General features: G+C 38.9%; 2 protein-coding genes and 1 long non-coding RNA gene across 6 annotated transcripts in view; 1 reads left to right on the top strand and 2 right to left on the bottom strand.

Moving 5' to 3' along the window:
* The window catches only part of ZNF451 (zinc finger protein 451), a 40,116-nt gene extending 39,323 nt beyond the window's left edge, over positions 1–793 (bottom strand). The window contains exons 1-2 of one of the 3 annotated variants that reach the window (XM_086876154.1): positions 663–714; positions 27–120 (exon numbers count right to left, since the gene is read on the bottom strand). The gene's annotated coding sequence lies outside the window, so the exon portion shown is untranslated. Of the gene's footprint in view, positions 1–26; positions 121–662 lie in introns of all 3 variants that reach the window. The other 2 variants (XM_086876152.1, XM_086876153.1) reach the window with 2 other exon arrangements.
* Positions 794–848: 55 nt separating this feature from the next.
* Positions 849–11,654, top strand: LOC111925858 (uncharacterized). Its single transcript, XR_015282851.1, has 5 exons — positions 849–3,219; positions 3,662–3,717; positions 4,308–4,349; positions 4,558–4,648; positions 9,224–11,654. It is a non-coding gene; the product is annotated as an uncharacterized LOC111925858 (long non-coding RNA).
* BEND6 (BEN domain containing 6) lies at positions 1,036–25,814 on the bottom strand. Of its 2 annotated transcripts, none has more exons than XM_086876162.1 (10): positions 25,621–25,814; positions 23,530–23,687; positions 12,328–12,556; positions 12,081–12,226; positions 11,471–11,569; positions 10,925–11,102; positions 9,213–9,430; positions 7,700–7,892; positions 5,738–5,876; positions 1,036–3,216 (listed from the first exon to the last, which is right to left on the bottom strand). In XM_086876162.1, exons 3-10 carry the CDS (start codon positions 12,521–12,523, stop codon positions 2,949–2,951), a joined length of 1,437 nt encoding a protein of 478 aa, XP_086732288.1. In that variant the 5' UTR covers positions 12,524–12,556; positions 23,530–23,687; positions 25,621–25,814; the 3' UTR covers positions 1,036–2,948. The 2 variants fall into 2 exon arrangements, with proteins under 2 accessions (XP_086732288.1, XP_086732290.1); XM_086876164.1 differs by having other exon boundaries at positions 1,036–3,205.

Below are 25,814 nucleotides of genomic sequence, written 5' to 3'. Positions count from 1 at the left end.
AAATTATTAGTTTTAGTATTGCTTACCTTTGCAGTAGTAAATCTCCAGTTACTAAATGCCATTACGCCTAATGCCACTACAGCTTCTCTAGCAGCCATCAGTCTTCTCCCATTCTGAGGACTACAGATAGCGTAAGCTCTGTTGCTTATATCAGAATTTTACACTTTGGAACACTACACATTTATTTATAACCAATTAATTTTTATTTTAATGCAAATTTTGGGAAGTGGTATTATGCTGATCTGATGTCCTTTTCTATTACTTCTGAAGTTTCTAATCTGTGATTACCTAGTCTTCAATTTTGTGTTCTCAGAGTTTGTCAGGGTAATTTTGAAAAAAAACCAGTTGTATTTTGTACCTTTCTGGTCATATTGCAAGACATTTGGCCCTTTTGTTAACGGCATAATTGTGTAACAGCTATTAATCTCCTTTCATCCAATGGGATAACATTATTTCTATACTTTAGTAAGAGCAAGGAATGGTCTTTTTGCGGCTCGCTCACTTTTTATCCTTTGTTAAAACATTAAAATATCTCTTTCCATTTGTTGTCACTTTTGTCCAAAATACATGCCTGGGAGGAGGCCCTCCACCCTACCATGAAGCTCCTCCCATACTTCTTGTGGTGAGCTGCCAGCCCCGCTGGTTTTCCTCTGACAACTTACCAGACCAGCAGAATAGAAAAGCACCAAGTACAGCGGGATCTGCAGCTGCACCAGCCTCAGGGAGAGCAGCTGCTCACATTTGGCTCCCTCTACCTGCCCAAGGGCTTCAACACCTCCCCAAGGGCAGAACAGCTGCAGCTGTGCTACATCAGCTGCGACAGCTTTAAGGTTAGAGTGCCCTTGTAAGGTGGGCCAACTCCTTCCCCAGGTAAAATGACAAGCTTTACAAAAGCTGGCTTCAGAACAGCTATTAAAGAAAAAGAAAAAAACCCAAGAAATGAGTGAGAGAAAAACCTCAACCTTGTATTTTAGAGTGTACCACAAAGGCTGATGTAAGTAAAGGCCCCAAGGACAATAAAACAGCACTAATACATAGTAATGTTTCATTTTATTTGATAGAAAGTTGCTTCAAAAATATGATTAACTATATACATTATTATATATGCTGTACATACAATTACATATACAAAATTTACATAATAGCAGACATCCTTCTGTTACATTTTATAGATGGTAGTTAATAGCATGAGATAGAACTAACGTATTTCATACCTGTTTTCATCCTGATCCTATCTACAAGGTATTGTTAGGTGAGAGATGAAAAAGAAAGCAAATCAATTTGTACCCGAGCCCACACAAAAGTCTTCTCCACAGTGCATTCTATTAGTGCTTTGCTCTAGAACAGTTAAATTTGTGCACTTCCCTGCAACGGTATTTGGTTGATAACATTATTTGCTTTTTTTTTTTTTTCAGTGTTCACACTAATATTATTTCTAATTTATTTCTGTAACTCAAATGTCCTGAAATCCTCCTTAAATCAAGCCAGATTTCTTCAACTTAATGCAATTTTGTTTTTCCAATCTGATTCGTTAGTTGCTTGTTTTGCTTGTTTGAAGTAGATTCAGCTAACAGTACTCTCAGTTCTGGGAGAAGTACACTCAAACAGGAAAGTTATAGTCTCAAGCGTTCTCTCCTTCCCATGTCAGCACACGAGACCTGAAATCAGTCAGCAAGGAAAAAAAATCCTAGAACCATAGAATATGCTGAGTTGGAAGGGACCCATTGGGATCATCAAGTCAAACTGCTGGCCCTGTGCAGGGCACCGCAAGAGTCACGCCCTGTACCTGAGAGCATTGTCCAAACACTTCTTGAACTCTGCCAGCCTTGGTGCTGTAACCACTGCCCTGGGGAACGTGCACCTTCCACTCCTCCTCCTAAGGCTGTTATAGGGTCTGTGTGACTGCCAGCTGCTGCCTGGAAGAAGTGGTGTCAGATCTCAAGGGGAACCACCCAGATACTGGGATTTTTCTGGTCCTAGTCCCATGAGGAATATTCTGCCTGTCCACCCTTTCTCTAAGCAAGGAGTAGCATACCAAAATCAAAACACAGGGAGTAGAAACTGGCAACTCTGCCCTTTACTAGTTGCTTCTGCTTAAGTGTCCTCTATTTCCAAACTGAAGGGACCAGGCACCCTCATTCTATGGACCTGATGGTCAGAGAAGAAGAGAAAGAGCAAGAGCTGCCAAACCAGCAGAGTACCAGCAGCAGAATCCCTGTAAGAAAATGGCTTCTATAACTAAACAGGCTCTCCTGGAGGACTCTTCCCTGAGCTACAAAGGAACATGGCTTCTTCCATTGCCTTTCCTACTTCGAGAGGTTAAAAAATAACTGCTTCTTTCCTGTGGATATCTTCAAAGTTTCAATTTCATTGCCCTAAGAAAGTTTTTTTGTTTGCCAAGTTAGTAGCAGCCTTAAACATACATTTTATTTCTTCTCTGCTCATGTGGCCCTGTGCTTTCTACTCCTGTGCTGGCCACAGTCTTCATTTCACTAGGAGATCTTTCTATTTTCTCTCCATATCACTATATTTTTTTTGCATTAGTATACAGTAGCTTTCTTTGATCAATTAAGCAGTTTTCCCTCAGCTGTCAAGGTGAAAGCAAGGGGAATTATGGTTCCTTATATATATTCTTTTGGTTGTACATTAAATAATGTTTTTTTCTAACTAAGGGGAACTCTACTTTTGTCCTTCAGTACAAGTTTTAATTATCATATAACATGCATATATCTTATAACATCTTAAATCCAAATATATTAATACGCCTTCATTTTTTTTTTCTAGACTATGGGATTTTCATTTGTTTGAGAAAAAAGAGTTCTCAGGCATCTGTGTCTGTCCACTGTTGGACACTACCATATATCTAGTACAATTTAGATATTATTTCTTTTTTATTTTATACTGCTTCTTAATCTCCATTGAGCATGTGAGCTGGAATGAAACTTCTGTTACTCCTTGTCTGAATTCCTGAGATCCTGTCCACAACCTTGGTTGGGAGAGGGCGCTGGTGAGCTGCTGGCGAGTTGAGACTCCGCCTTAGAAGAAGTGGCTTTGGGACACTCTTGCTGACCTTCTGGGGCGGGAGGTGGAGGAGTCAGGCAGCTGTCACTTTGCTGAAGTTGTGCATTAGCAGCTGGTGAATCATCATCCTGCTGGTCTTGCGTACAAGGAGGAGCAGCCAAAGAGATGATGCCCTGAGGAGCAGCTGTTGAACCACTGGTGAGACAATTTGTAACTAAGTTTGAGATATTAACATTAAATGTTCAATTAGTGCTGTTCTTAGTTTCCGTGCTGCAGAGTTTATTAGCTAGTTAAATAGTTTTCTTCACTGTCACATTGCCCTTTTCTTTGTTTCACCTCAGCTTCATGGATCTGAGATGGAAACTTGTCTGTCTCATTAGATTTGACTCCAAATTTTTTCTCTTGAATCATAATTCTACTCTGGGGAAAGGTGGAGGAGGCGGGTAAGGAAGAAATAGCAACAAATAAAAGCTGCAGCATCACCAGTTTTTAAAGTTATTCATTCGTGTGGATAAGGTTACTAAAGGTATTGCACAACAGAATTTTCTCTACCCCTCTCTGTACTTCATTGCTGGAAGGTGGACTGAAGGAGTAACAGTGAGATTATGAGCACTTTTAAATGGTCTTGCTTTTCTTACAGAGAATGTGTGTCATCTGAGTTAAAGGAATCACCAAGTTATCTTGATTACTTACATGGTGAGTAACTGGCTTGACAGTGAGGGAATGCTTAACAGATGTAAAAAAAAATCCATTATAAATGCATCAGTTGGAAAGATGCTATTCAGGCAATATCTGAATTTATTACAATGGATGTTGGACTGGATATTACATAAGCACTGATCAATAACAGACATAAAGGCATTTTTCAGATATTAAAAGGCATTTTTGAAATATTGAATTTAATTTGCAAGGTCTATAGCCAGTATTAAACAACAACCCAGAATTGTTTTAGGATAGTCAAGGTCTTCCTATCAAGGCTTCAGTAATACCACGTACATTAGAAGACTCAGGAATTAGCAAAATTTATGGATCCTTCTGATGAAGATAAAGATTTAAAATATTTAAGATTTTAATACTTTCAAAGAAGACAAAATCTGTGGTTTTGTGCTGTTATTTTTTGTGCCTGTGTTAGGGACAAGGAAAAATACTGCAGTGAATTATTGCATATTGTATGTTACAAATACACAGGACCTTTGATTTATTAAGTCTTCTCACCTCTAGGAGAAAAGCATTAACATAGTAAACTTTATTTTTGCCAGACTGATGCATTTATTTATTGTTTATAGATGGAAAAATCTGTGTATGTGGATTTTCCTAACAGGTATTCTGTAAGTATTTCTCAAGTAATAATTCACAGACCACAAGTGGTCCATGGAGTACCACCAGGTGGCTTAAAAAGGAATTTTAGAAGCCAAGCACTACTACTTTTCAAAAATTTGTCATAGCATAGTCAAATATCTTGGGGTGCATCTTAGCTGTTGTTGTTCAGAGTTTTTTGTTTTGTTGTATTAATTTTTGGTTTTGTTTCTTAGAAAGTGTCTTACAGTTGCAAATTTGGATTTTAAAAACATGCAGGAGATAAGTGAACCAGAAGAAGAAAAATGTTACTTCAGTACAGAAAGTCTAAGTAAGGACAAATATCTTTTCTCTGTCATCCCATTTAATCTCTTGTCCTGTTTCTTGCTCATTTCTTATTGGGTTCTTGAGAAGAGGCTGAGACAGCTGGGCCTATTTAGCCTCAAGAAGGCTGATCTTATCTATGTGCACTAATGTCTGATGGGACACTGTAAAGTAGATGGAGGCTCTTCTCATGGGGCCTAGTGGCAGGACCAGAGGCAATGGGCAGAAATGGAAGCACAGGAGCTCCTTTCTGACCAGCAGGAAACACAGTGAGGTTGGTGGAGCAGTGGCACAGGGGGCCCAGAGAGGTGGTGGAGTCTCTGCCTTTGCACATACTCACCCAAACTGTACATGGCTCTGAGCAACCTGGTCTGGGTGACCCTGCTTGGAGCAGCAGGGGCTGGACCAGCCAACCTAGAGAGGTCCCTTCCAGCTTCACCATTCTGTGATATGTACATTTGGTATATGTGGCAACAGTACTGTGCAAATAGCTGACTTCACCAACTGTAGCCATGAGTTTGGCAATTTTATATTGGTTTCATTTGCAAGGCAAAAATACCCATAATGGGTAACATGTTGTTTAAGAATTCCTATGACACAATAATTTAGACTCTTCTGGCAGTAAAGGACTGCCAGCTTAGCTCTCCTACAGTACACTTACAAATATGTACCAAAGAGGTGTGATATTCTTTGTATTCACTTGTGGGTTAATTGAGGTACAACAGGTGACATGAAAACGGAATTGACTTGTCTCTGGTGAGCCAGAGAATAAGAAAGGTAAATAATGCCAAATCTAAAATAGACATATTGAGCAAAGCAACTCCTTGTGTTTACTTCTGTTTTCCCTTCCTTTAATTTAATAGTATTGTGCTGCTTTGTCTGGAACCAGTAACTATTTTTGTGCAGTAATGTTAAGCTGGACTGCTTCTGTATTACTTTTTGTGCAAGGCTATGGAAATACTTAGTGGCTTAGTACTGTGTATACCAAGTAGGGAAATATATATTGTTATCTGAATTTGAAGACTGCTTTTAGATTTTATTGCTATAAAGGAATATGCAGAATTACAGAGTGCAGGCATTTTTTTATGTGACTTACCAAAAGCTATGTTTCTGAAAAGCACCTGAGTTAAGATCTTTGCTTAAAATTGGCTTCTTGGTGCAATTGTTCAGTTTTTGTCCCATCATTCGCCTAATTAAAGCGTCATCTGTGTTTGGAAACAACTGTTTTGTGATTCCTGCAAAATAAAGAGATGAGATATACATATATATATATATATGGAGCCTCCAAATCAAGGAAACAAGAGATGTGTGATAAAAAATGTATTTTTTGCACCTTTACAGTTCCAGCTACTTCAGCTTCCACTCTAGTTTACTTCACTATCTTTACAAACTCCTTCGTAGATTTTACACATGCCAGCTCCTGTTTTGCTTTGTGCCTTCCACATTGCTGTGCCTGCTCTTGGCAGACTCCAGAGGAACTCCAGGGCCACAAGGGCTTCTGTAGCAAGTGATTTGTGCTTGCTAATCCTCTGTCCTTAGGTCCTGTTCTTGATCAGAGTCCTTTACCTATCCTCATCAGTCCTTATGACTCTGAATCTTACTTTTTTTTTTCCTCATTCATTTTCATTTGCAGGTGATGTCACTTTTTCTAAAAATTTCCCTTCTGTTTTGCCTGGCTACATTTTTTAATGCTCAAAAATAGGACTCAACATGAGGATTGTGATTCCCGCTCCCTTCTTTTCCATCAACTTCTCTTCCCTTGATTTCTCTGCCCTTTCATTTCATTTTAAAGTCCTACAATTTCCATCTTCTTTAAATAATCTGATCTACTAACTTATTTTCTGCAGTCCTAGAACTCTCAAGCTTCCTTCTATTTTTTCTTTTTCTCTTGTATAATGTTGACACTTTTCTGTTTAAATTCCAGAGTATTCTCTTCTACCTTAACGAAGTTCTTTGATTTCTTTACAGTCTTTGTCACTGCATTATCCACAACACACTGCATTCTATGTCCCGATTACCTTCTCTTTTCAGTTTTGATTAGGCCCTAGTAGGATTTAGAATCATAAAACCATTTAAGATGAAAAAGACCTTTATGATTGAGTTCAACCATTTTTATCATCCCATTAAATATTTTTCATTTTTCTCAAATGCCATTCTGAAACTGTCTCATCTTACTGCCTCTAAATACATTTTTACCATCCTACACACTCTTTCCTTTTATCGCTCTTGACTTTGAGCCTTTTTTTCTAACAAGGTTCTTAAGGAAAAAAGGTTTTTGTAATTGATAACTTTTGAAACTGATGGCTAACTTAAACAAAACTGTACAAAGGTCCAGGAACTGGAGCTAAGCTGAGAAGGGAACCAAGAGAACTGCAGAAATCCAAGGGAATGGCAAAGGGGGAGGAATTATAGTACTGTAATTAGGGCTATACAGTTCTAGTATTCAGTTATAGGTGTGAATCCAATTAAAATTTGGCTTCATATGCTTACAAAATACTGTTTTCTTTAAAGCTGTTACTTCCATCTGAAATTATTTTCTGTCCTATGCACCAAATATTTTCTGCTGTAAACCTCAGCATAAATCAAATTTTGTTTGCTTCTCTGATCACTATTTCTGTCTTCTATACAGTCTCTAGCCCCTAGCGCTATTTAAAATGTCAGCATTCATAACATTCACTAAACTTCAGAACACAGCAGAGATAATTTAAAATTTGATCCAAGTGTGTCCTCTTTTTGCCTCCCCTTATCTGTTATCATCGGGCTCCACGTTTGACTGTTGCAGGTTAACCTTGCAAGGGCTAAAAAAATTTACGATATCACTGTGCCTGTGCAGTCACCTGAATAAAACCCACAGAATTCACACAATAGAAATACTACGACTTAGCATTTCACTGGCAGTATTTTTAACAGATGGTTTAAAAAAGCATGTAGCTGAAGAAGGAAATAGGAAGCAGCTCATCACAAGTACTTAACCAGCTGTTAAGCATGACAGCCCCTCCCTCCGAGAAAGCCCCCTGTCAAGTCAGAGCCACATTGAGTAATGTTATCAAGTCATCACCTATGATTTCCTGAACTTCATTCTGATTCATAGCTGGTTTTGCCGCTTTATCCTTAGAAGAGGAAGACTTTGCACCGGTCAGGCTGTGTGTAGCCATGTATTCATGTGTATAAAGTGCTTGCATCAAGTCATTTATAAATTTTTGAGGTTTGCTCTTGTTACAAAGTGCAATCTGCCACTTTTCAATCTTGAACTGGAAAACAGAATTGGTCATAGGCATAACTATAGCAGCTTTCTAGAAATATTATATAGTATTACCATTGAAACATATTTTTCATTTTCGATTTTTAAACCACAATTTCAACAGTAATCTCTGCAAACAGTGTGCTTGAGATAACACCACACTTGCATACCGCTCAGCGTTTGGGACTATACACACAGCTTGATTGTTTTCCAGAAGGAAGTGTGGGGCAGACTAAGGACCCCATGCATCCTAGCAAACCCTTCACCAGGCCATCCTTATTACTCACTAGTGGAGGCAGGACATGTTCAGATGTAGCAAAATCCTTCTGCTTGTGCTCCATGCAGGCTGGCTGTGGTCCAGTTCTGGCATGGTTTCTGTACTGCCTTGCTACCATGGAACTGTGCCCAAGCAAATATTCCTGCCTGTGAGCAGACATGCCCTAAGAACTGTGACATCTGGTCCTGGGTTTTCAGAGTGGCTTCTGCACGTAGCAGTGGTACAGCCTAGGAATCTGGACTCTTCTAATAGGCAATTTTGAGCTACCTCTATGAAGTAAGGCAGGTTGCTCAGAAAATTAGGTCCTTTTATTTCTTTGAAGATGTTAGGTCAAATTTTGTGGTTTACAATATGCAGTCAAAACATACCACAAAAATTCTTAACAGACTTCTTTGGATTTTAGCACTCTGTGAGTACACTGAAGAATGATTTGCATGGATTAACATGACCCAATGCATAATGTTTATGTAAATTATGAATGCAGATGCTGGAATCATTCTTTTGGTAGTGCCTTCATTTTTTTCATGTACAGCCTCTGTGCCTTAGATTTCTCAACCATGTTCTAATTGCAGAGAATAAGGGAACCCCTTTACTCAGTTTCGCTGTATATATGTATTTCTAGTTAACTGCCAGCCAGTGTCTGGAACAGAAGAAGAAACATAGCAGCTTCCAGTTACAAATTAACAGTTTGAACAGAATGCTGGTATTCTTCTTAGATTATCTTTGAAATAATATCATTCCCCTTTGGCATCCAAACAATTAGGCTGGAAGTTATCCCTGGATCTTGGTGTTTTCTTCATGCATCCACATTCTGCCCTTAGCCACAGATATGCCAGGTCACTAAAATTAAAGTGAATTTGAGAGTGTACAGGACACTGAATAAAAGCTAATGCTTATAATGCAAAGAGCATTCTGTACAAAAGGAGCTCATTGGTCATGTTATCAATGCAATGATGACAAGTTATTTTACTGATGGATATTTTTTATATTATGCTTTAGCAGTAAACTTTATACTGTATAAAGTTTTATGCCTGAAATTGCCTTTTAACTGACCTGTTTTTCAGTTTGTTGCTCCTCATCTTCCACATTCAAAGTTATTGGTGAGCTGGAGTTGCTATGCATAGCTGCATAGGAATCTGCTAATGGATTGTGAGATGCCTTCCAAACAGCATGTGGATGCAGACTGGACGTAGATGATGTCACTCCTCCTTTGAGCAGCGCTTCAGCCATCCCTACCAGCTCCTCAAAATGAGTGACTGCCTGTGGCAACACTGAAATCAGATGAAAAGTGAGGGGTAAAATAGGAATTGAAGCTTTCAGACGCCGATTACATAAGCAGAGATATTTTTGCAATTAGATTCCTGTCATAATGCAAAAGACTCAATCAGCAAAGACATTTCAATTTCAAAAATTACTTTTTTCCTCTTCTCTCAAATGCTTTCCTGCCATTCTGCTGTCCCCACCCATGGGGCCTCAGAAATGAGGCCATAGAAACTGGCCTCAGTTTCTAGAATATATCAATTCATCAATATATCAATATCAATTCAGTGCAAGGCTAAGAGGAATGATTAGTTTATGTCCATCATGGCACAAAACAGATTATTTATCTTTTCTTTTTACAATCACAAAGTCTCTACAAGTCCATAAAAGTACTGAATATGGGCTAAGTGAGGTCTTATTTTTTTTCCCCTCAAAGAAGTTACACAGACTGCAGAGGCTTTTCCTTTTTACTAATCTATAGAGAATATGTTTTAAATAACTTTTCCTCAAAGTAATATTGTCAAATGTAAACTTTTATTGCATCCATTAAGAAGAGTCAATGCAGAGCAAAAGGGGTGTAGATGACCTGTCAGCAAGATACAGGATCACTATTACAGAATTAAATTACAGATCAAATTACAGAAAATACTGTAAAAGACTAAGATAATTGCTCAGGATGCAAGGTAAATTGACTTATATATGTGAGAAAAGTTGTCAGACACTAAGAAATTGTTTACAAATAATATTTTAAAAGGTGGAGATGAATGATTCAAACCAAGATGAATAATGTAAGAAATGCAGTCAAGTGGGAAATGAAAATGATAAACAGTTGCAAAATCATCTGACAATAAAAAACCAGATACCAGATGTCTAGAGATGGTATGGTGTAGCTGTAAATCCTCTTTAAACCTTATTCATTCTCTACCAGTCTGAAATTTCGGATTCAGTTTTGGCTGCCTCAGAATAAGGGACAGGGACAAGCAAGTGGTGCTTCAGAGATGATCACTAAAAGATGAAGGATTCATTTACAGAGGATAAAATATTTCATCTCTGGCAAAGAATTAAATTCAGTGCATCTGAAACTAATTCAGATTATCAGTAATGAGAAATCACCAAAATAATTAGAAATAAAGTAATTTCAGAAGAAATTAAATATCATTTGATCAAGAAGGACTGCTAATAAATAAGGTCAGATGGACTGGTCAGTGAAGTACTTGAGCTTAGCCAATGGTTACACAGCATGCAGAAAGGTTCTCTTGGGAACTGCTGGCAGGATTTAGACAGATTTTTTAATTTCTAACTCTATGATTGCATGGCCTCTGTGTAAGACAGTAAGTGCTGCTGGAATTAAATGCTGCCATGTATCACAGACTTGGATGCTAATGGTAGGCCTTGATCATGTCAGGTGCTTGAGCATCCATAATTCCCATCCAAATGGCCTCTTATAAATCAAGCTTTTCCTGACCTTCAGGCTTTCCTCTTCATCAAAATACTCCCGACTTTACCTTGAAGCATCACCAGGGACTGCCTTAGGCGGCAGTTTTCTCTCATGGTATCTGTCAGCTTCCTCTTGAGACTTTTAATTTTGGCACATAGTTCTACCTTGGAGAGTTGAAATAAAGGCTCTTCATCATCACTGCTACTTTCACTATATAGAAAGTTGCTTCCTGAGTATGGTTCTCTCTGAAAAATACCCCAAATAATTGTGATATCTAGAACAACAACAACATAAAATCAAAGCATCAAAACTAACATTAAAATATCTGGTTAAATCAAAAATTTCTTGTGTATAAACAGACTCAGTGCATTATAATAAAAGCTGTTACCAAACATAGGTATTAGTATTCTTACTGAAATTAAAAAGGAAAAGTCAGTTTAAATATGTAACTGCTAGGTACCTTTGTCTCTGTTCTCTGTTCACCAATTAAAAAAATTCTTTCATCTTTCAGAACTGTTAATTTCACTATGGCAAAAATCCTATGACTCCCTCAAAAATACCTTTCAGACTGCTTTTGCTTGATAGATTAAAATTGCTGAAAATGGATGTTTACCTGTTTGTTAATTAAAGATGTTTCAAGTTGACTCAGGATGTTGGCAGGAGTAGATGCCTGCAATGATTTCTTTCTTTTTATATGTTTCATCATCTTCCCCTGTAAAAAGTGCATAACAGTGCTTTTGCATTCCTATAGAGCCTTTTATTACAGTACTTCATAATATACCATACATTTTTATTCACTGTGCACTTCACATTCTTGATTAGTAGTTTTTAAAAATGTATTTGTAACTTTGTTCACTTCCATGTTTTCTTTCCCTGTATTTTGTCACTGCAGATCTCAGCACAAGGCACATCTCAGAAAATCTGGTCCCTTCCCCTTTTTATGCACTAGTCAGATTTCTGTCTTACAGGAGAAAATGCAATGGAGCTACAGAGCATCAAAGCATTGAATAACATTCATCTCTTGACACAGAAAAGGACAAAATCCATTGGCCTAAGTAATTACTCTGACAGGTTATTGTGCTGAGGTACCATGTGAAGGCTGCCTGTACTCCTACCTTTACTATACATCTTTTGTGTGTTATATCATGGAGAGTCAGTAGTTGCAGTCTATTTCATTCCTTTATGGACCTAACAGTATAAGGCACATAGAGACAGAAACTCACCTTTTCTTTATCCAGGTCACTGTCCTCACTTTCTGAGAATATCATTTCTATCCTCTTCCTCTTGCCTTTTCCAAGGACTTGTATTTTTGTAATTTCATCTGCTCGTAATATCTTTTGCATCATTTCCACCAGCTCTTGGGGATCATCTGAAGTGATGGAAAGAAAAAAGGCCAAAGCACAGACAATCAGGTAACTATACCTTAAAAGCAGATTTCATATCAGACAAATATTCTGGAACTGCACTCACCGCTCATGTACACAACTTTCACCAGGTGCTTTTCTGTCTTTCTTTCTCCCACAGGCCAGTTCACTAGTACATGCTCATTAGGTTTCAGAAGTCTTTCTAGTTCATTGTCATCACAGGGAAGGTCCTGTATCCATGAAGTCTCTCCAATTTGCAGTGAATTATCATTTACAAAATCAAACAGTGTGAATTTTTTCATCGTTAAGTGGCTTTCTTGTCACACAAACACTTCCTGCAGGACATCATAGGAAAAATAGGAACCACAGGGATGTTACAAGAACACTTTAAAAAGCTCCAAACAACTCTCCTTTTGCTGGATATTGGTAATTACCTTGTATGAAAATATCTTAAGAAAATGAAAACTAGCCAAGCAGTGAGTTGTATCCCCCTTGAAAGATGTTTAACACAAATCAGACATTTGCCTCCAAAACTGTGCACAGAAGACAGCTTTCACTCACAGAGTCCTGGCTCCCATATTACTTCTGTGTTCATTCTGGCTGGGATCTCTACTACTACTACTACATTTGTCTCAGTAAAATTTTTAGTCCAGCCTCTGACTAACAGATACATGTGTGATAGAACCTTTCTCTAGAATGAAGGAAAGTGCTAGTTTTACGTGCTGTTAAGTGGGATGTATGGTTATAATTTCATGGACAGGAAGACAATTGCAGCCACAGAAAACCAACCCAGAGCTGCCCAGGACAACTGAGTGGATGAGGTATGACACATCCTGGCAGTGGAAAACTTGATGTACAAAAGAAATGACAGGCAAAGGACTGCAAGAGAGCTGGGCTGCTTCATGAGGAATAACAGCAACAAGGAGAACCCAAACCCAAGTATATAGTTAAATCATTTGCTTCATAAAACAATACTTTTAAAGCAACACACTATTCTGGGCTTTTTAAAGCACTTAATTTCTCTATCAGGAGAAGGGAACAAGTAATACTTTGAACTTTGTTTTACCACTTAGGCTGATCACCTTTCATGAAAGTGTAAATTCTATGGGAAATGTAACCAGTTCTTTTAAGTGTTGCCATTGTACTCAGAGAAGATATTTTCTACTTCAAAATTAATAGATCAATACATAGAAATTTGATTTTCAAACCTGAATCTTCTTTCCAGCAAACATGTGGTCAATTCATAAAGGTGAAATACTTTCTCAGAGCTGAAAACTTATGAATTCCTAGATGTGACAGTGTGATTTGCTATTGACTTGGCCTCAATCAGTCAGAAGCAAATTTAGTGCCTTGTGAAGAGGCTGTCAAAAAGGTAACTCAGAGCTAGAAAAGGAGAATTATGTGGGGCTATTATGTCAAAGTGAGAATATCTGGGTGCACTGCTCTATGAAGTAATGTCAATTTGTTTGCAGAAGCCCAGTTAGCCACTATTCCACACATCTGTGCTATGCCCCAACAGAGCAGGCTTTCCATACAGGGGTGAGCTTGTTAATTTGCACAAGACAGCTGCAGTCCTGTCAACATGTTTACTGATACAATGGGGTGAGCAGTACAGATAAATCACCATTGAAAGGAGTATTAAATCAAGCTTTTATACAGAATGTGTTTAGTGTGATAGCAGTAGGATTGTTAACTATTGCCTCACTGGAGAAAGAAGACTCTGTTTGCAAGAATTGACATTACTTTTCTTTAAAGATCAGAAAACATCCATCCAGTGCAAATTCTGGAAGTGGAAGCAGCCTGAATATCTCTGCCTAGCATGACTCACCAGAGACCCCATTCTGCCACTGATCCATGCTGGATGGATCCTCATACCACAGACATGGATCATTCAAATGAACAAACATATAGACAAAAAGAACACAAAGTATCAAAAAGTTTCAGCACTGACTTCACTATGAAGAGCTAAGGTCCAAACTGGAACTGCAAGATTTGTCTGAACAACAAAATACCAGATTTGAAACAGGTGGGGTATGCAATCAGCTGGGCATCAGTATTCTTCCTTCTTTTTCAAAATGCTTCTGAATATATATTTCACTCAGATTAGCATTTCTCATCTGGCATAAAGATGCTACTTCTGCCTCTGATCAACCCAGCACAGCAACCTCCACCACTTAATTCTTTGCTTCCCAAATGCGGCACTTTGATATTTCCTCCCTTGGCCTTGGCAGTTGTGAGCTACTTTTTTACCCTCCTAAAAGCCCACATAAAAGCCACAGAATTGTGGCAAAGTAAGAGCTGCCTGTGTGCTAAGTCTAACAACTGATTGATTGACTTCTATGTGTTTTTTTAATGTTTCCCTGCAGTCCTCTAACAGTTTGTCTTTTGTCTCTCATTTTGTATTGAGACAAATATTCTCTGAGCCATGGGACATTTTTGTGGTCTGAATTTGTACAGGGCTAGCAAGCCAGCCCAGGATTTCCAAAGGTACACTGAATACACAGGCTGTTCACAGCATGCAGAGCAAGCGATGATTCCCCACGGCACTAGGGTTAGTCATGTACACACTGTGCCAATACCATGCACATCAATACCAAGTCCAACAGCTTTTGGAAGGTATCAGACTTGTCTACATTTTTAAACAGATTAATGAAGCCAATGGGAACGTGGACTTCTGGATGAGCCCATGAGAACAGCCTGGTGCCACTGGTAGACACTGTGAAGCACATGGACAACAATATCTCACACAGTCTTTACACCAGGCAAGACCTGGATCCATAAAAATAAATCCTGACACTTTAAGCTAAGGACAATTTTTACCATGCTCATGGCAGGACATGGAGCTCAGCAATTTATCTACATTATATTTAAAGTTCTTCTGAGCTGACCAGATTCTTGCCTCTGGTCAGAGGGTGTACCCTAAAGCTAAACCAATTTCACTAAGGGACTTAGCAGCTGCCATATTCTCTCAGCATGCTGAGAGAAGGAATGTTCCTGCTGTTTATAAAGGGACCAAGGCAGGAAAGCAGTTGAGAGACAGCAACAGCAACTGGCCAGGACCACTTTTCTCTGCTGCAGCTCTACTGGACATAAGCCCAACTGCTTATGTTATGGGTAAAGTAATGAAATAATTACATTGTCAAATAAAACGAATAGAGTGTAGTATGTAAGTATACAATATATACTTATATGCAATAATATATATACACATAATATATACTTACAATATGTAAGTATTTTTATGTTATGGAGCAATGCCTTCAGCTCCTGCAGTAGACATTAATCAAACTATGACTTTTCACAGAATTTACTGTGACAATCCATGTGCCCTGGGGATAACACCTAACTGTCTGCTGGCATCATCTCTAGCCAGTAATTAAAGGGAATGGAAAGGTAGAACAAACTGCCACTAATGTGAACTAAACTTCACTTTCTTGGAAGTCCTGCAGTGTTTTCTCACCCTGACCTCCCACTGGAGTCAATGTGAACCTTATCCAAGTCATCATGGCTTCAGATGCTTCCCTTTAAAATCTTATTTGCCAAAACAGATCAAAAACAAAATATGATGTGTCATCAGAAGACAAACAAAAGAACCTGGGGACTGAGATTAACCTTACCAAACTTTTATTGCCTTAAAAGGGAGAAGTTGTCTAGCCACATTTGGCTCAGTCACTGCAGAAAAGGAGGTGATTCATCTTACCCTGTGCTGAAAGACAGCAGATGACCTACTGTCTGGGAGAGCCTATTTCTCTCTACTCAGTGACTACAGGGTTGGTGTGTCTCCTTACAGAAGCTGGCCTGGTCCCTCCCATGTTGTATTAGCTTTTCATGGTTTTGAATGGATTTTGAATAGTAGGATAGATTCCAGTAGACCAGCAGAAGCTATAGAAAGCTGAAACGATGGCATATGAAATCCATTAAAGTGTCTCTGGTTCTCTGTTTTAAATCTTTCTAGTATAGTTCTGCAAGTCATCAAGTAAGATTTCTGACACTGAATGCTTTGTTCAGTGTTCATTTGGAGGAAACATTATCATTCACAGGCATTACCCTGTGTGCAGCTACTAATGACAGAAACAATTATATGACCTTTGAAAGCCACTTATGCTTTACAAGTTACTTAATTATGCTATAAGCTCCATTTGAAAACACAACTGATTTGAGTAATACTGAAACGCAGATTTAGGATTTTTCACTATTCTAGGTCATTTGTAGAAGGGAAAAAAGAAGGAGTCTTATCATTTTAAAGTTCTGCAGAGGAAACATTAATTGGAGTCTTAATTTTTACAAACAGATTAACACTTCACATACTGCACAGATGCTATAAATTTGTAATTTTGATATTATTACTAAGGCACACAAAAAGCCAGAACAAAACCAAACCAAACCAAAACCATGCAAGAAACCCCAAGCCACCAAAAATCCACAGAGGTCAGATGGTGTGTTCCATTCAGCCAGAGAACTGGCAGATGGCATGCTGAGATCATTATTTCTCTTTTCTTTCAGTAAACACAGTGCAAAGTGTTACAAGTTTACAACATGATATTGCATACCCACTTGACGAGTCTGGTTCTGTTGGCTTAAAACAGGACTTGGAGACTGGTTTCAGCAAATAAAGAACTGTACCACAGATCCATAATCACAGTAAAGGTCAGGCTTACTACAGAGTTGCCTTAAGTCCATGAAGAGCTGAAGAGACTGGTTGAGAAAAACATGAGATGTGCCACTGCTTATCTTATACCTGACTTGAGTAAGGTATAAGGACTGAATGATGCCTGGGTGAAGTGGAAGTCTCACAGAAGCCCCAGAGAGAACCTGCACCTCTCTACCAGCCACTGTGCATAACCAGCCTTGTTATAAATATGGTCCTTTAAGGATACAAGGATGTACTCCAAGACTTTATAGTGAAGGTCAGACAACCTTTACTGCCACTTCAGCAGGTGAAAGAGGACCAAAGTGTTTATTCTACCTTTGGTATCAACTATAAATTCTGAGAGAAAATAACCAAGACCCTCATTAAGCCCTATTTTCATATTAATTTTTGCATCCTAAGAATGCAAATTAAGAGAAGAGAAAACACACCTTACATGTACAATCATAACCATCAAAACCCCACTATAACATAAAGGAAGGGGGATTTTGGGGCAAAGAAGAAAATGAGAGAGAGGGGGAAACACCTCTGCCTACTTGGGATTGGTTGATGGACTGTCCTCCTCCCCTGGAAGGATCCCACAGAAGGGATGCCTCTAAGTGAGCTTTGTGCCTCCAGTGCATTGTAAAGACTCGTGAATATTTTTATATTTCTATCTATGTATCACTAATAGATCTCTGTTACTACCAACTGCTGCAATGAAACACTGTACTTACTGAAATCTTATCACCAAAAATCCTGCACCTGCTTTCCTGTTACTTCAGGAAACTGTGCTTTTTGTGAATCTGGACTGTGAAAGTTTTCACTGAACTCAGAAACTCAGATCTATAGTACTGAACTGATAAACTGCACTATTTGCAAGTCCGTGATCATGCAAGTTCTTACTGAACTCCACCAGGCTGGTAATGCTGAACCAGTTCTAATCAGAAACTAAGCCCAGCTGCACACAACTCCTCTGATCTTTGAGGACCAGGTGGAATGCAAGGGGATTTATTTTAGGCCAAATGTCTGTAGCCTTAATGCAATACATAATGAAAACATAATAAAGCTAACATTTTAATATGTACTAACATTTTGTATTATTTACCTTCTGAGTTCAGCCTTCAATTACCCCAGTTTTCCTTGGAAAAAAATCAAACCAAAATCCAAACTTAACTGGTCTTAAAATTAATCTATCTCATAAAAGCCTATTTATTTCCAATTCAGCATAAGTGGTAGTGACAGATTTGGTTTGTGTTACTTAGACATTTTACACTGGACTTGTCAGAATATTAAATACAATGTTGATGGAAAACTTGGGCTTCACTGAAGTCTCAAAATTCTCAATAGAAAGTGTATGATGGAAAACATGACCATATTTAAATAAGTTAGATGCTTATTAGATGTGTTACAGGTTCTGTAACAGCATAATATTTTGCTGTTGTAGGTTCTAATCCTTTTTACCTGAAACCAGTGAAAGTAAAAAGATTTACTAATGAATTCAGTGGAATTAGGTCCTGTCAGAATACAAAAGTGTGTTACTTCTCAAAAGATTTACAGTGCAATATCTTAGTCATTTCTGGAAAAAGATGATTGAAAAACACAAATCTGCTGCTCTCAGCTGAGAAATACAAAGTACAGATTTTCCAGAATCATCAGTATTGCTGCATTCCAAATTCAGCTGGGAATCTGGGGGAGCATCTATCAGAACACTACTGCAACTCTTAAGACTATAAATGCACTGAAATGATCCCACTTATCTTCCACAGGAAGGATAAAACTCTATGATTTTATTCCTGATATTCAAAAGGTCAGTTCCTCACTGCAGATCACTATCCTGGTGTGACTTGCTGTGAAATAACCTGAGATACTTTTCTAAGAAGTGATGCTATTCATGGTAAAGCAGCAGCTCTGGCTTTATTTACCCAGATGGCCTCCTTGACTTTAAAGCCTCAGCAGCATTTACAACTCACAGGATTACACAGAGAACTTAGTGCAAACCTTGTACCACATTCTAAAATCTATTGAGTGACCCAAGGAATTCATGAAGCCATTCTTACTTTTCACAGTAGTGCCCTCCTCCTATGTTCTAGAAATCTAGGAATTCTATAAAATAATATTAATATCTAAATATGCCAAAGTCCTTTCTTAGGATTGTGGCTTAAAATAAAAGCTTGAAGAAATCTACTGGAAAAGCTCTGATTTTTGCATCAAACTGTTATTTTATTTGTTAAATTGAGTGACAGGAAAGGCTGAATAATGAATTTTTAAGCAGATATATTTACTATGTCTGGATGTACTAAACTTTTGTTCTAACCAATAATTTGTTCAACTATCAGTGAAACATGGCATTCAATTTAATCCATTTAATGGATTTCAAGCTAGCATCATGGCTGGGTTTTTAGTACAGGATTCAATTCTACATTAATATGCTTATATTTAGGTACCAGTGGTGCACCAGGTGTCTTAAGTTATTGCTGTAATCACTGGAGATACAGGGATCAATTTGGCTTTCTAACAGGTGTCTAGCACCACTGTTATTTGTTTGGCCTTCAGCTGCAAGTAGCTTCTAGAAGTACAAATCTCCCACCGGTTTTTTATCACAACTGTCATCCTTTTGGAGTTGAGTCAGCCTTGAGCACCTCCAGCAGTCATAAGTGTGAAGCCCCTGCTCAACACAGTTAAAGCTTCCTGGAGAGCAATTCAGCTTTTTTCAACTGCTGTAGGGTTCAATTCAGTGGCCTAAAAATAAATGCATGGTGCAATCTGTGCATTATTATGGCTGGCCTCCAGCTGCCTCTTCTGATGGGTACAGACTTCACACAGGGCTTGGACCCTCTTCTGGGCTTACAGTGGTGGTTACTAACTCCAGGCACCTCAAATGGCACTAAACACAAATTCAGGAAAATGCATTGTTCTCTGAGCCTCAATGATTTAACCGAGTTTAAATAGGAGCCTAGATATCTCACGTGCCTATAAACCATGTACATTAATTTATCTGTATTTCAATCCCACACTCAGTAAAAGATTCACATTGAGGTAACCAAATGCCAAGTAAGATGCAGGAAGCTATCTTAATTCTACATGACAGATTAGTATCTTTATTAAATAGCTATATTCAGCTTTATTCACAGATGACAGATGGAGAACTAATACTCGCTTCAATTTGGTTGTTCATAAATGCCATGCACAATAAAATATATTAATATACAAACCAAGAAATAAAGCTCATTATCTATTGAGATGGATGAAATACCTATGCTACAGGAGTTTGAATAATCCCAAGAAAACTTTTTCCATGCAGGTTAATATACCCAAACACTTATAGCCTGGAAGGAGGAACAGTCAACATGGCTTTGTAAAGTCACACACTTGGCTATGCTCATTGTGACCTGGCTTGGGTAATCTAATGCAATCCATTTTAACAGCTCCCAAATTATAAACATTAAAGAACAGTGATTCATCACTTATCTTGTCTAAAGATGTTTATGGGATCATTAGACAAAGTTTGACTACATGCAAATCTGTGCTGAGGTGCAGTAACTGTGTACTTGCTCCATGCAACAGCCCAAGCAGTCAAATAAGCTTTTCCTAAAAGGCTGAAAAAATAGACATACTTTCCATATGCAACAAATGCACTTTCAAATTAGACTTATTCAAACAAACCCTCTGATAACCTGATATGAGAGGCTATAAGAGGATGTGTCTTACTATTTTTATAACTTAGTAGACTTTTTTTATAAGGTAGTAGACTATATCTTTCATTCTACCCCAAAGTGTTACTGTTGGTGGCATTCTCCATTCAACTCTTAAAAGCAAAAAAGTGAAATAGCAGCTAGAAAATTCCTTGATTTTTGGTCAGTATTTAATAACTTAGCAGCATATTTACTATCTCTACTTCTACATCTTTATGGCTGTCATAGGTGTGTGATCCTGGATGAGAAGTCATGCCTGATTAATATTCAAAGTCCTTGCTCTTGTACTCTAAAGCTCTTCCCCAATTGCTCTGGTTTTGCAGCATTTTGGTAGGTAGGAGGAGAAAAAAAAAATCTGCATTACTATTAAAGGTCATGAACTAGAAAAAGAGACATATATATTGTCCCCTTACTCCAGGGAATATTACTTCAACTAAGAATAATTCTGCATGCCCTTAAGAGAATTGACAGCAACGCAACTTCCCTGCAAGGATAAAAACCTCAAAAGTTACTAGAGCAATTTTTTCCCTTCCTGCAAAATTAAATGTCTTTTCACTGTATGTAGTCCAACCTAACTTTATAAAGTAATATAATAGTGGAATGACCAATGTTGTGTATCAGTCTGAAACAATTCTTAAACAACTTTCAATTATATAGTTAAAATACTAATGGAGTGCAATTCCCTCTGGGATGTAAGACTACATACAGATTGACAACTGCTACTTTAAATACTGCCAAAAATGAATACAGAGCAAATTGCAGCCAAGGACAAAGGGGCACACTGATGCTGCAATAAAAAAAAAAGGTGCCATAGGAGCTTCAGCAGTGTATTTCCATCTAGACTCAAGAACAGCCTTTCTGTCTACAAAGTCAATTTATGCCCACAGAATTCCTGCCAGCATTTTCCCAGCAACACTATGAACCATGAGTGTACAACTGTATGGCTCATTCTCCATTTTATTTACATTCAGTCTAATAAGCAGAGGCAATTTAAATACACAAATTGTTTGAGCCAATGAACAATAATAATAATAATAATAATAATAATAGTAATTACTTCTACGTATATAAAACTGACAGCAATTTGATTTTACGTGGTCACCTATGACACCTGCAGAAGGCAAAATGTTCCAGCCATGGAAGGGTTCAGGCTATGGCACTGGAATCACAGAGTTTGGTCTTGGGTAAATCATACAACCTTTAAATTTATAGTTCACCTTTTCTTTTCAAGGCACCTGAAATAATAATACACATTTACCTAATTTCAAAGATATTGTGAGAATCAACTAATGCTAGTGCACCTTTTAACCATATGAAGCACTGTGTGGAGTAAACAATTTAGCAAGTTTTGCAGGGTGAAGACTTGTAATAACCCTGCTGAATTTAGAACATATTTCAGAAAACAGATTTCTTTTAAATGGGCTGGCTATATCAAGCCAGCAAATATTATTCTTTCAGCTCAAGAAAGTGTTTCATAAGGTTTAATCAACTACTGGAAACTCTCACAACATTTCCTATGGTATATTTAAGCTGCTAGTGTAGCACTGGTGGCATCATGTAATCTGTGAATAGAATATTGAGGGGGAAAGTCAATTATTTCATCAAAAGAAGTTGATAACACTCATTCTATGATGTCTTCTGTATTTTATTTGCTTGCCTCTTTGGTTTTGACTGCATTTACTTTGGTTCTTGTTTGATGAGGAAAAACCCAAATATTTTGTTAGAAAGTATTAGATGATTAGAGAACCCTTCTAACCAGTCATTTAGGCAGGATATTTTACTCAATTATAATTAATTTGTACAAACACAGTCCTTAAAGCATACCTACATAGCAGTGAAAATAGATGATCTCACCCTTCCACTCACTCAGCTACTCTCCTGAAATCATTTCATGCATCATCTCATATTTTTATGTCCACATCACCAGATGCAGCATGTGACCTTTTTCCCTCAGCTCACTGACACAGGGAGTCTTACAATGAGGTCCACAAGGCCTCAGTCTGCAGGAGCAGAGAGGTGCCTTCACAGAGCTGTGGAGTGCCCTTGAATCCCATGGCTAACAGTGGGGAAGGTCAGCAGACTTCTGAAGACATGGTTTTTCCATTCAAAATGCCATCACATTTTCTTTTTGCTTTTTTTTTTTTTTGCCTTTCAGCCAAACCTATGACACTCAGCAAGAACTTTTAGCTTCTTTTAAAAGGTGTGGCTGAACATCACCTTAATTATCAAGAAATATGCACTGGCCCAGAGACTGTACTGCAATTCTGCAAGCAGGACAAGGGTAAGGGAAGAAAGGATGTCCTCTTTCAGCCTTGCTGGGTAAGACTGCTAAGTCAGAAGAGGCTATCATGAGAGATCAGCTGAAAGAATATTTGAGGGGAAGACTGCCTTGTCTCCTGGAAGGAGGGCTGCTGCTGCTACAGCACATTCCCTGTTCAACTCTTACATTAAACTGCAGGAGTTTGACACAATTTCCTTGTTGTTTCCCTACCACACTCAATTTGGGAAAATAGGTAAACTGCATTCAAGAGTAACAGTGACCACAGAAACATCCTCCTGTGCCTTCCCACTTCCAAACATTTGCTGGTCACCTCTTCTCTGGGTTCTCTGAACCAGAACTTTCCTTTTTCATTCCCCTGACCAAATACTTATCATGACCTCCTCCCTCAGTATTGCTCAAGTGAAAGGCTGCTTCCTGCACTTCTGCCAAAAGCTTCAGCTATGCCAGTGACTTTGTCACTGCTCTGTTTGCCTGTGGTGCCCATCAGAACAAGCATCTGCAGGACCCTGCATCCCACCTGCTCACAACTCTGCAAAAGTGCATTCACATTATGTGTACTCTGAACTGGCAGCAGGACCCCTTGCTTATTACAGAACCAATAACTGCCTTCTTAGATTATAAAGCACTTAATTCCACTTCTCAACAACTTCTGATCTCCCCTCCAATTCCACTCCCTGTGATCAGTTAGTCTCAAGACTTTGTTACCTTCTTTTGCTTCTTCTCTGCAATGGCTTCACCTCCAGGATTTCCCTTCTGAGGTCAAATCTCAGATGAGAGGTTTTGTTTTAACCTTCTCTCTTCATTTCTTTTGTCTTCTCTGTTTATCATCCTTAAGATTTAGGAAAAGTCCCCTAAAAAACATTCTGTAAAGAATCTTAGATTAAAAGTGTGATACATACAAAACTTCTCTTAAATTCTCTTTATTACTACTTGGGGAAAAAAATCTACCCACTTATCATTTGCTTATTTTTAATGTGTAGTAACTTGACCAATTTAAACTTTATTCAACATGGAATTGATATTTTAACCACACTACCATACCCTGCAGTATTTAACAAGCACAGAGCAGTAATAAACATAAATAAAGCTAGAGCAGCAATTTGGTGTACATGTGAGATAGTTGACTCAAAACCCTGGAGCAGCAGCTCTCTGAAAAATCATGCATGTCAGCATTTCTTGTAGTAAACTGTACTCTTTTTTGCATTTGAAAAAAAAAAAATTAGGCAGCTGTCATGAAATTTATTACATCCTTTCAAAAAACATTATCCTCAAGACATCAGTGAGCTCTAACTCCTAGAATGGAAAAGCTATAAGCCTTAAACTAAAAAGCTTTCACTAGAGATTTGTCTATCAGATGATTTCTACGCACTATTACCCGAGAACAATGTGAAAAGAACCGTCCCCCCTCAGTTCTCTGTGATTTACCGTGCTGTCACTGCCCTGCTACTTTTGCTCTATCATCCCACTCTGAAACAATAAATCAGCGCAGAGCTGAAGGTGTCAAAAAGTTTCCTGCTCCTGCAATATCCTGCAGCGTGGCACTGCAGCACGATGCCAGGAGGATCACACCGATTTGCTTCATGTTTCAGTGAGGCAACGTGGACCCTTTGAATAATCTCCAGGTAATCTGCATTAAAACCATTCTACTGCAGTGTACTGCGGTATTAGGAAAGATTTCAATATTGCACCACGTGATGCAACACAACCCTACAGCATTTGGCAGTTTCTAGACAGTGAGGGAAAGCTTCAAATCCATGGCTGCAATGTAGCAACTTTCCATTTTCCAAAGCAATAGGACAGACTATTTTGGCTCACTCTGTTGGTGTACAGCATGAAATAATACAAATTTCCTGGATTAAATTATTATAGACCTAAATCCCATTTTTTTTCTTTTTTTACTTACACCACCCCCACTAGCATGAGCATCTTTCAATGATAACAAATTTCCTTAACCTTAAGGGCAAAGTGTTACAATGTTATTAGCCCCATAATGTATTAATGTTACTAATCTAGACATTATTTTTCCTCCTCTTATTCAAGCTACCACAGATACATTTCCCTGTCTTTCCTGCTTGCATATTTTTTAGTTTAACTTAAATTTACACATATGCTTTTCTGTACCTTTATGTCAGTCACATAAAGAAGTAACATTTCAGTGTTTCTCCAGTATTTACACAGATATTTCAATTATTTTTATGAAGTTTTGGAAATGTTCTTCCTATTTATGTACTCACATCAAGGATGCATGAAAAGCACGTGAGTTTTGCTTCGAAGGAACCTTTTCCCCCAGTAACGTGAGTAAATGCAATGTTGCAAAGAAAATCAGCGAGTGATTTTTTTTTTTGGAAGTCTGGACTACCTACAGAGGTAGAAACAGCGACATAGGTGAACTCGTGTTATCATCTGCATTAGCGAGCGGCTGATGGCAGGTTTTGGTGCCGCAGCAGCTGGGGCCGGGCGGTGAGCGAAGGGCGCGGGGCTGACATTGGCTGCGGCGCGCTGCGGTCCCTGCAGGTGCTGCTCGGCACGGCCCCGCCGCCTTTCGCCTCGGGCACACGGGGCAGCGCGCACCCTGCTGAACATCGGGGACACGGGGCAGCGCCGCCAGGGCCCTGCTCACCTTGTCAGGACGGATGGCATTATCATTTCCCAATCCCTTTCCCGAGGAAACCGGCCTCGACCAACGCCTCGGCTCCAGGGTACGCCGCAGACCCCCTTCCCTCCCGGGCGGGCCGCTGCCGACACCCCGCGCCCCTGGGTCGCTGCCCCCTTTTCCCACCGGAGGTCCCCCGGTACCTCGCAGCAGCCATTTTCCGACTCTCTCAGCAGCTCCAGCGGTGATGCCACCTGCCGAGGCCCCTCGGCGGCGGGATGCACCGCTCCGTGTTCCTTCCTCCCTCCTGACACCGGTGGCACCTTCTCCTTCTTCGTCTTTTTCCTCCTCCTCCTCCTCCCCCTCTTCCACCTCCTGCTGCTGCTGCTGCCGCCCC

This window comes from Cyanistes caeruleus, chromosome 2 (genome assembly GCF_971803275.1).
Source record: "Cyanistes caeruleus chromosome 2, bCyaCae1.hap1.1, whole genome shotgun sequence".
Lineage (NCBI taxonomy): Eukaryota > Metazoa > Chordata > Aves > Passeriformes > Paridae > Cyanistes > Cyanistes caeruleus.
The sequence above is the reverse complement of the archived record's forward strand: the minus strand, read 5'-3'. Positions and strand labels throughout refer to the sequence as shown.

Bases quoted from the DNA above. Each gene is read 5' to 3' on its own strand.
- BEND6 (XM_086876162.1), bottom strand. From the start codon at position 12,523: ATGAAAAAATTCACACTGTTTGATTTTGTAAATGATAATTCACTGCAA. The intron at 12,227-12,327 runs GTGAGTGCAGTT...CCATCACTTCAG, and splicing joins GAAAGTTGTGTACATGAGCG to ATGATCCCCAAGAGCTGGTG. The intron at 11,570-12,080 runs GTGAGTTTCTGT...CACTTTTTACAG, and splicing joins GTGACCTGGATAAAGAAAAG to GGGAAGATGATGAAACATAT.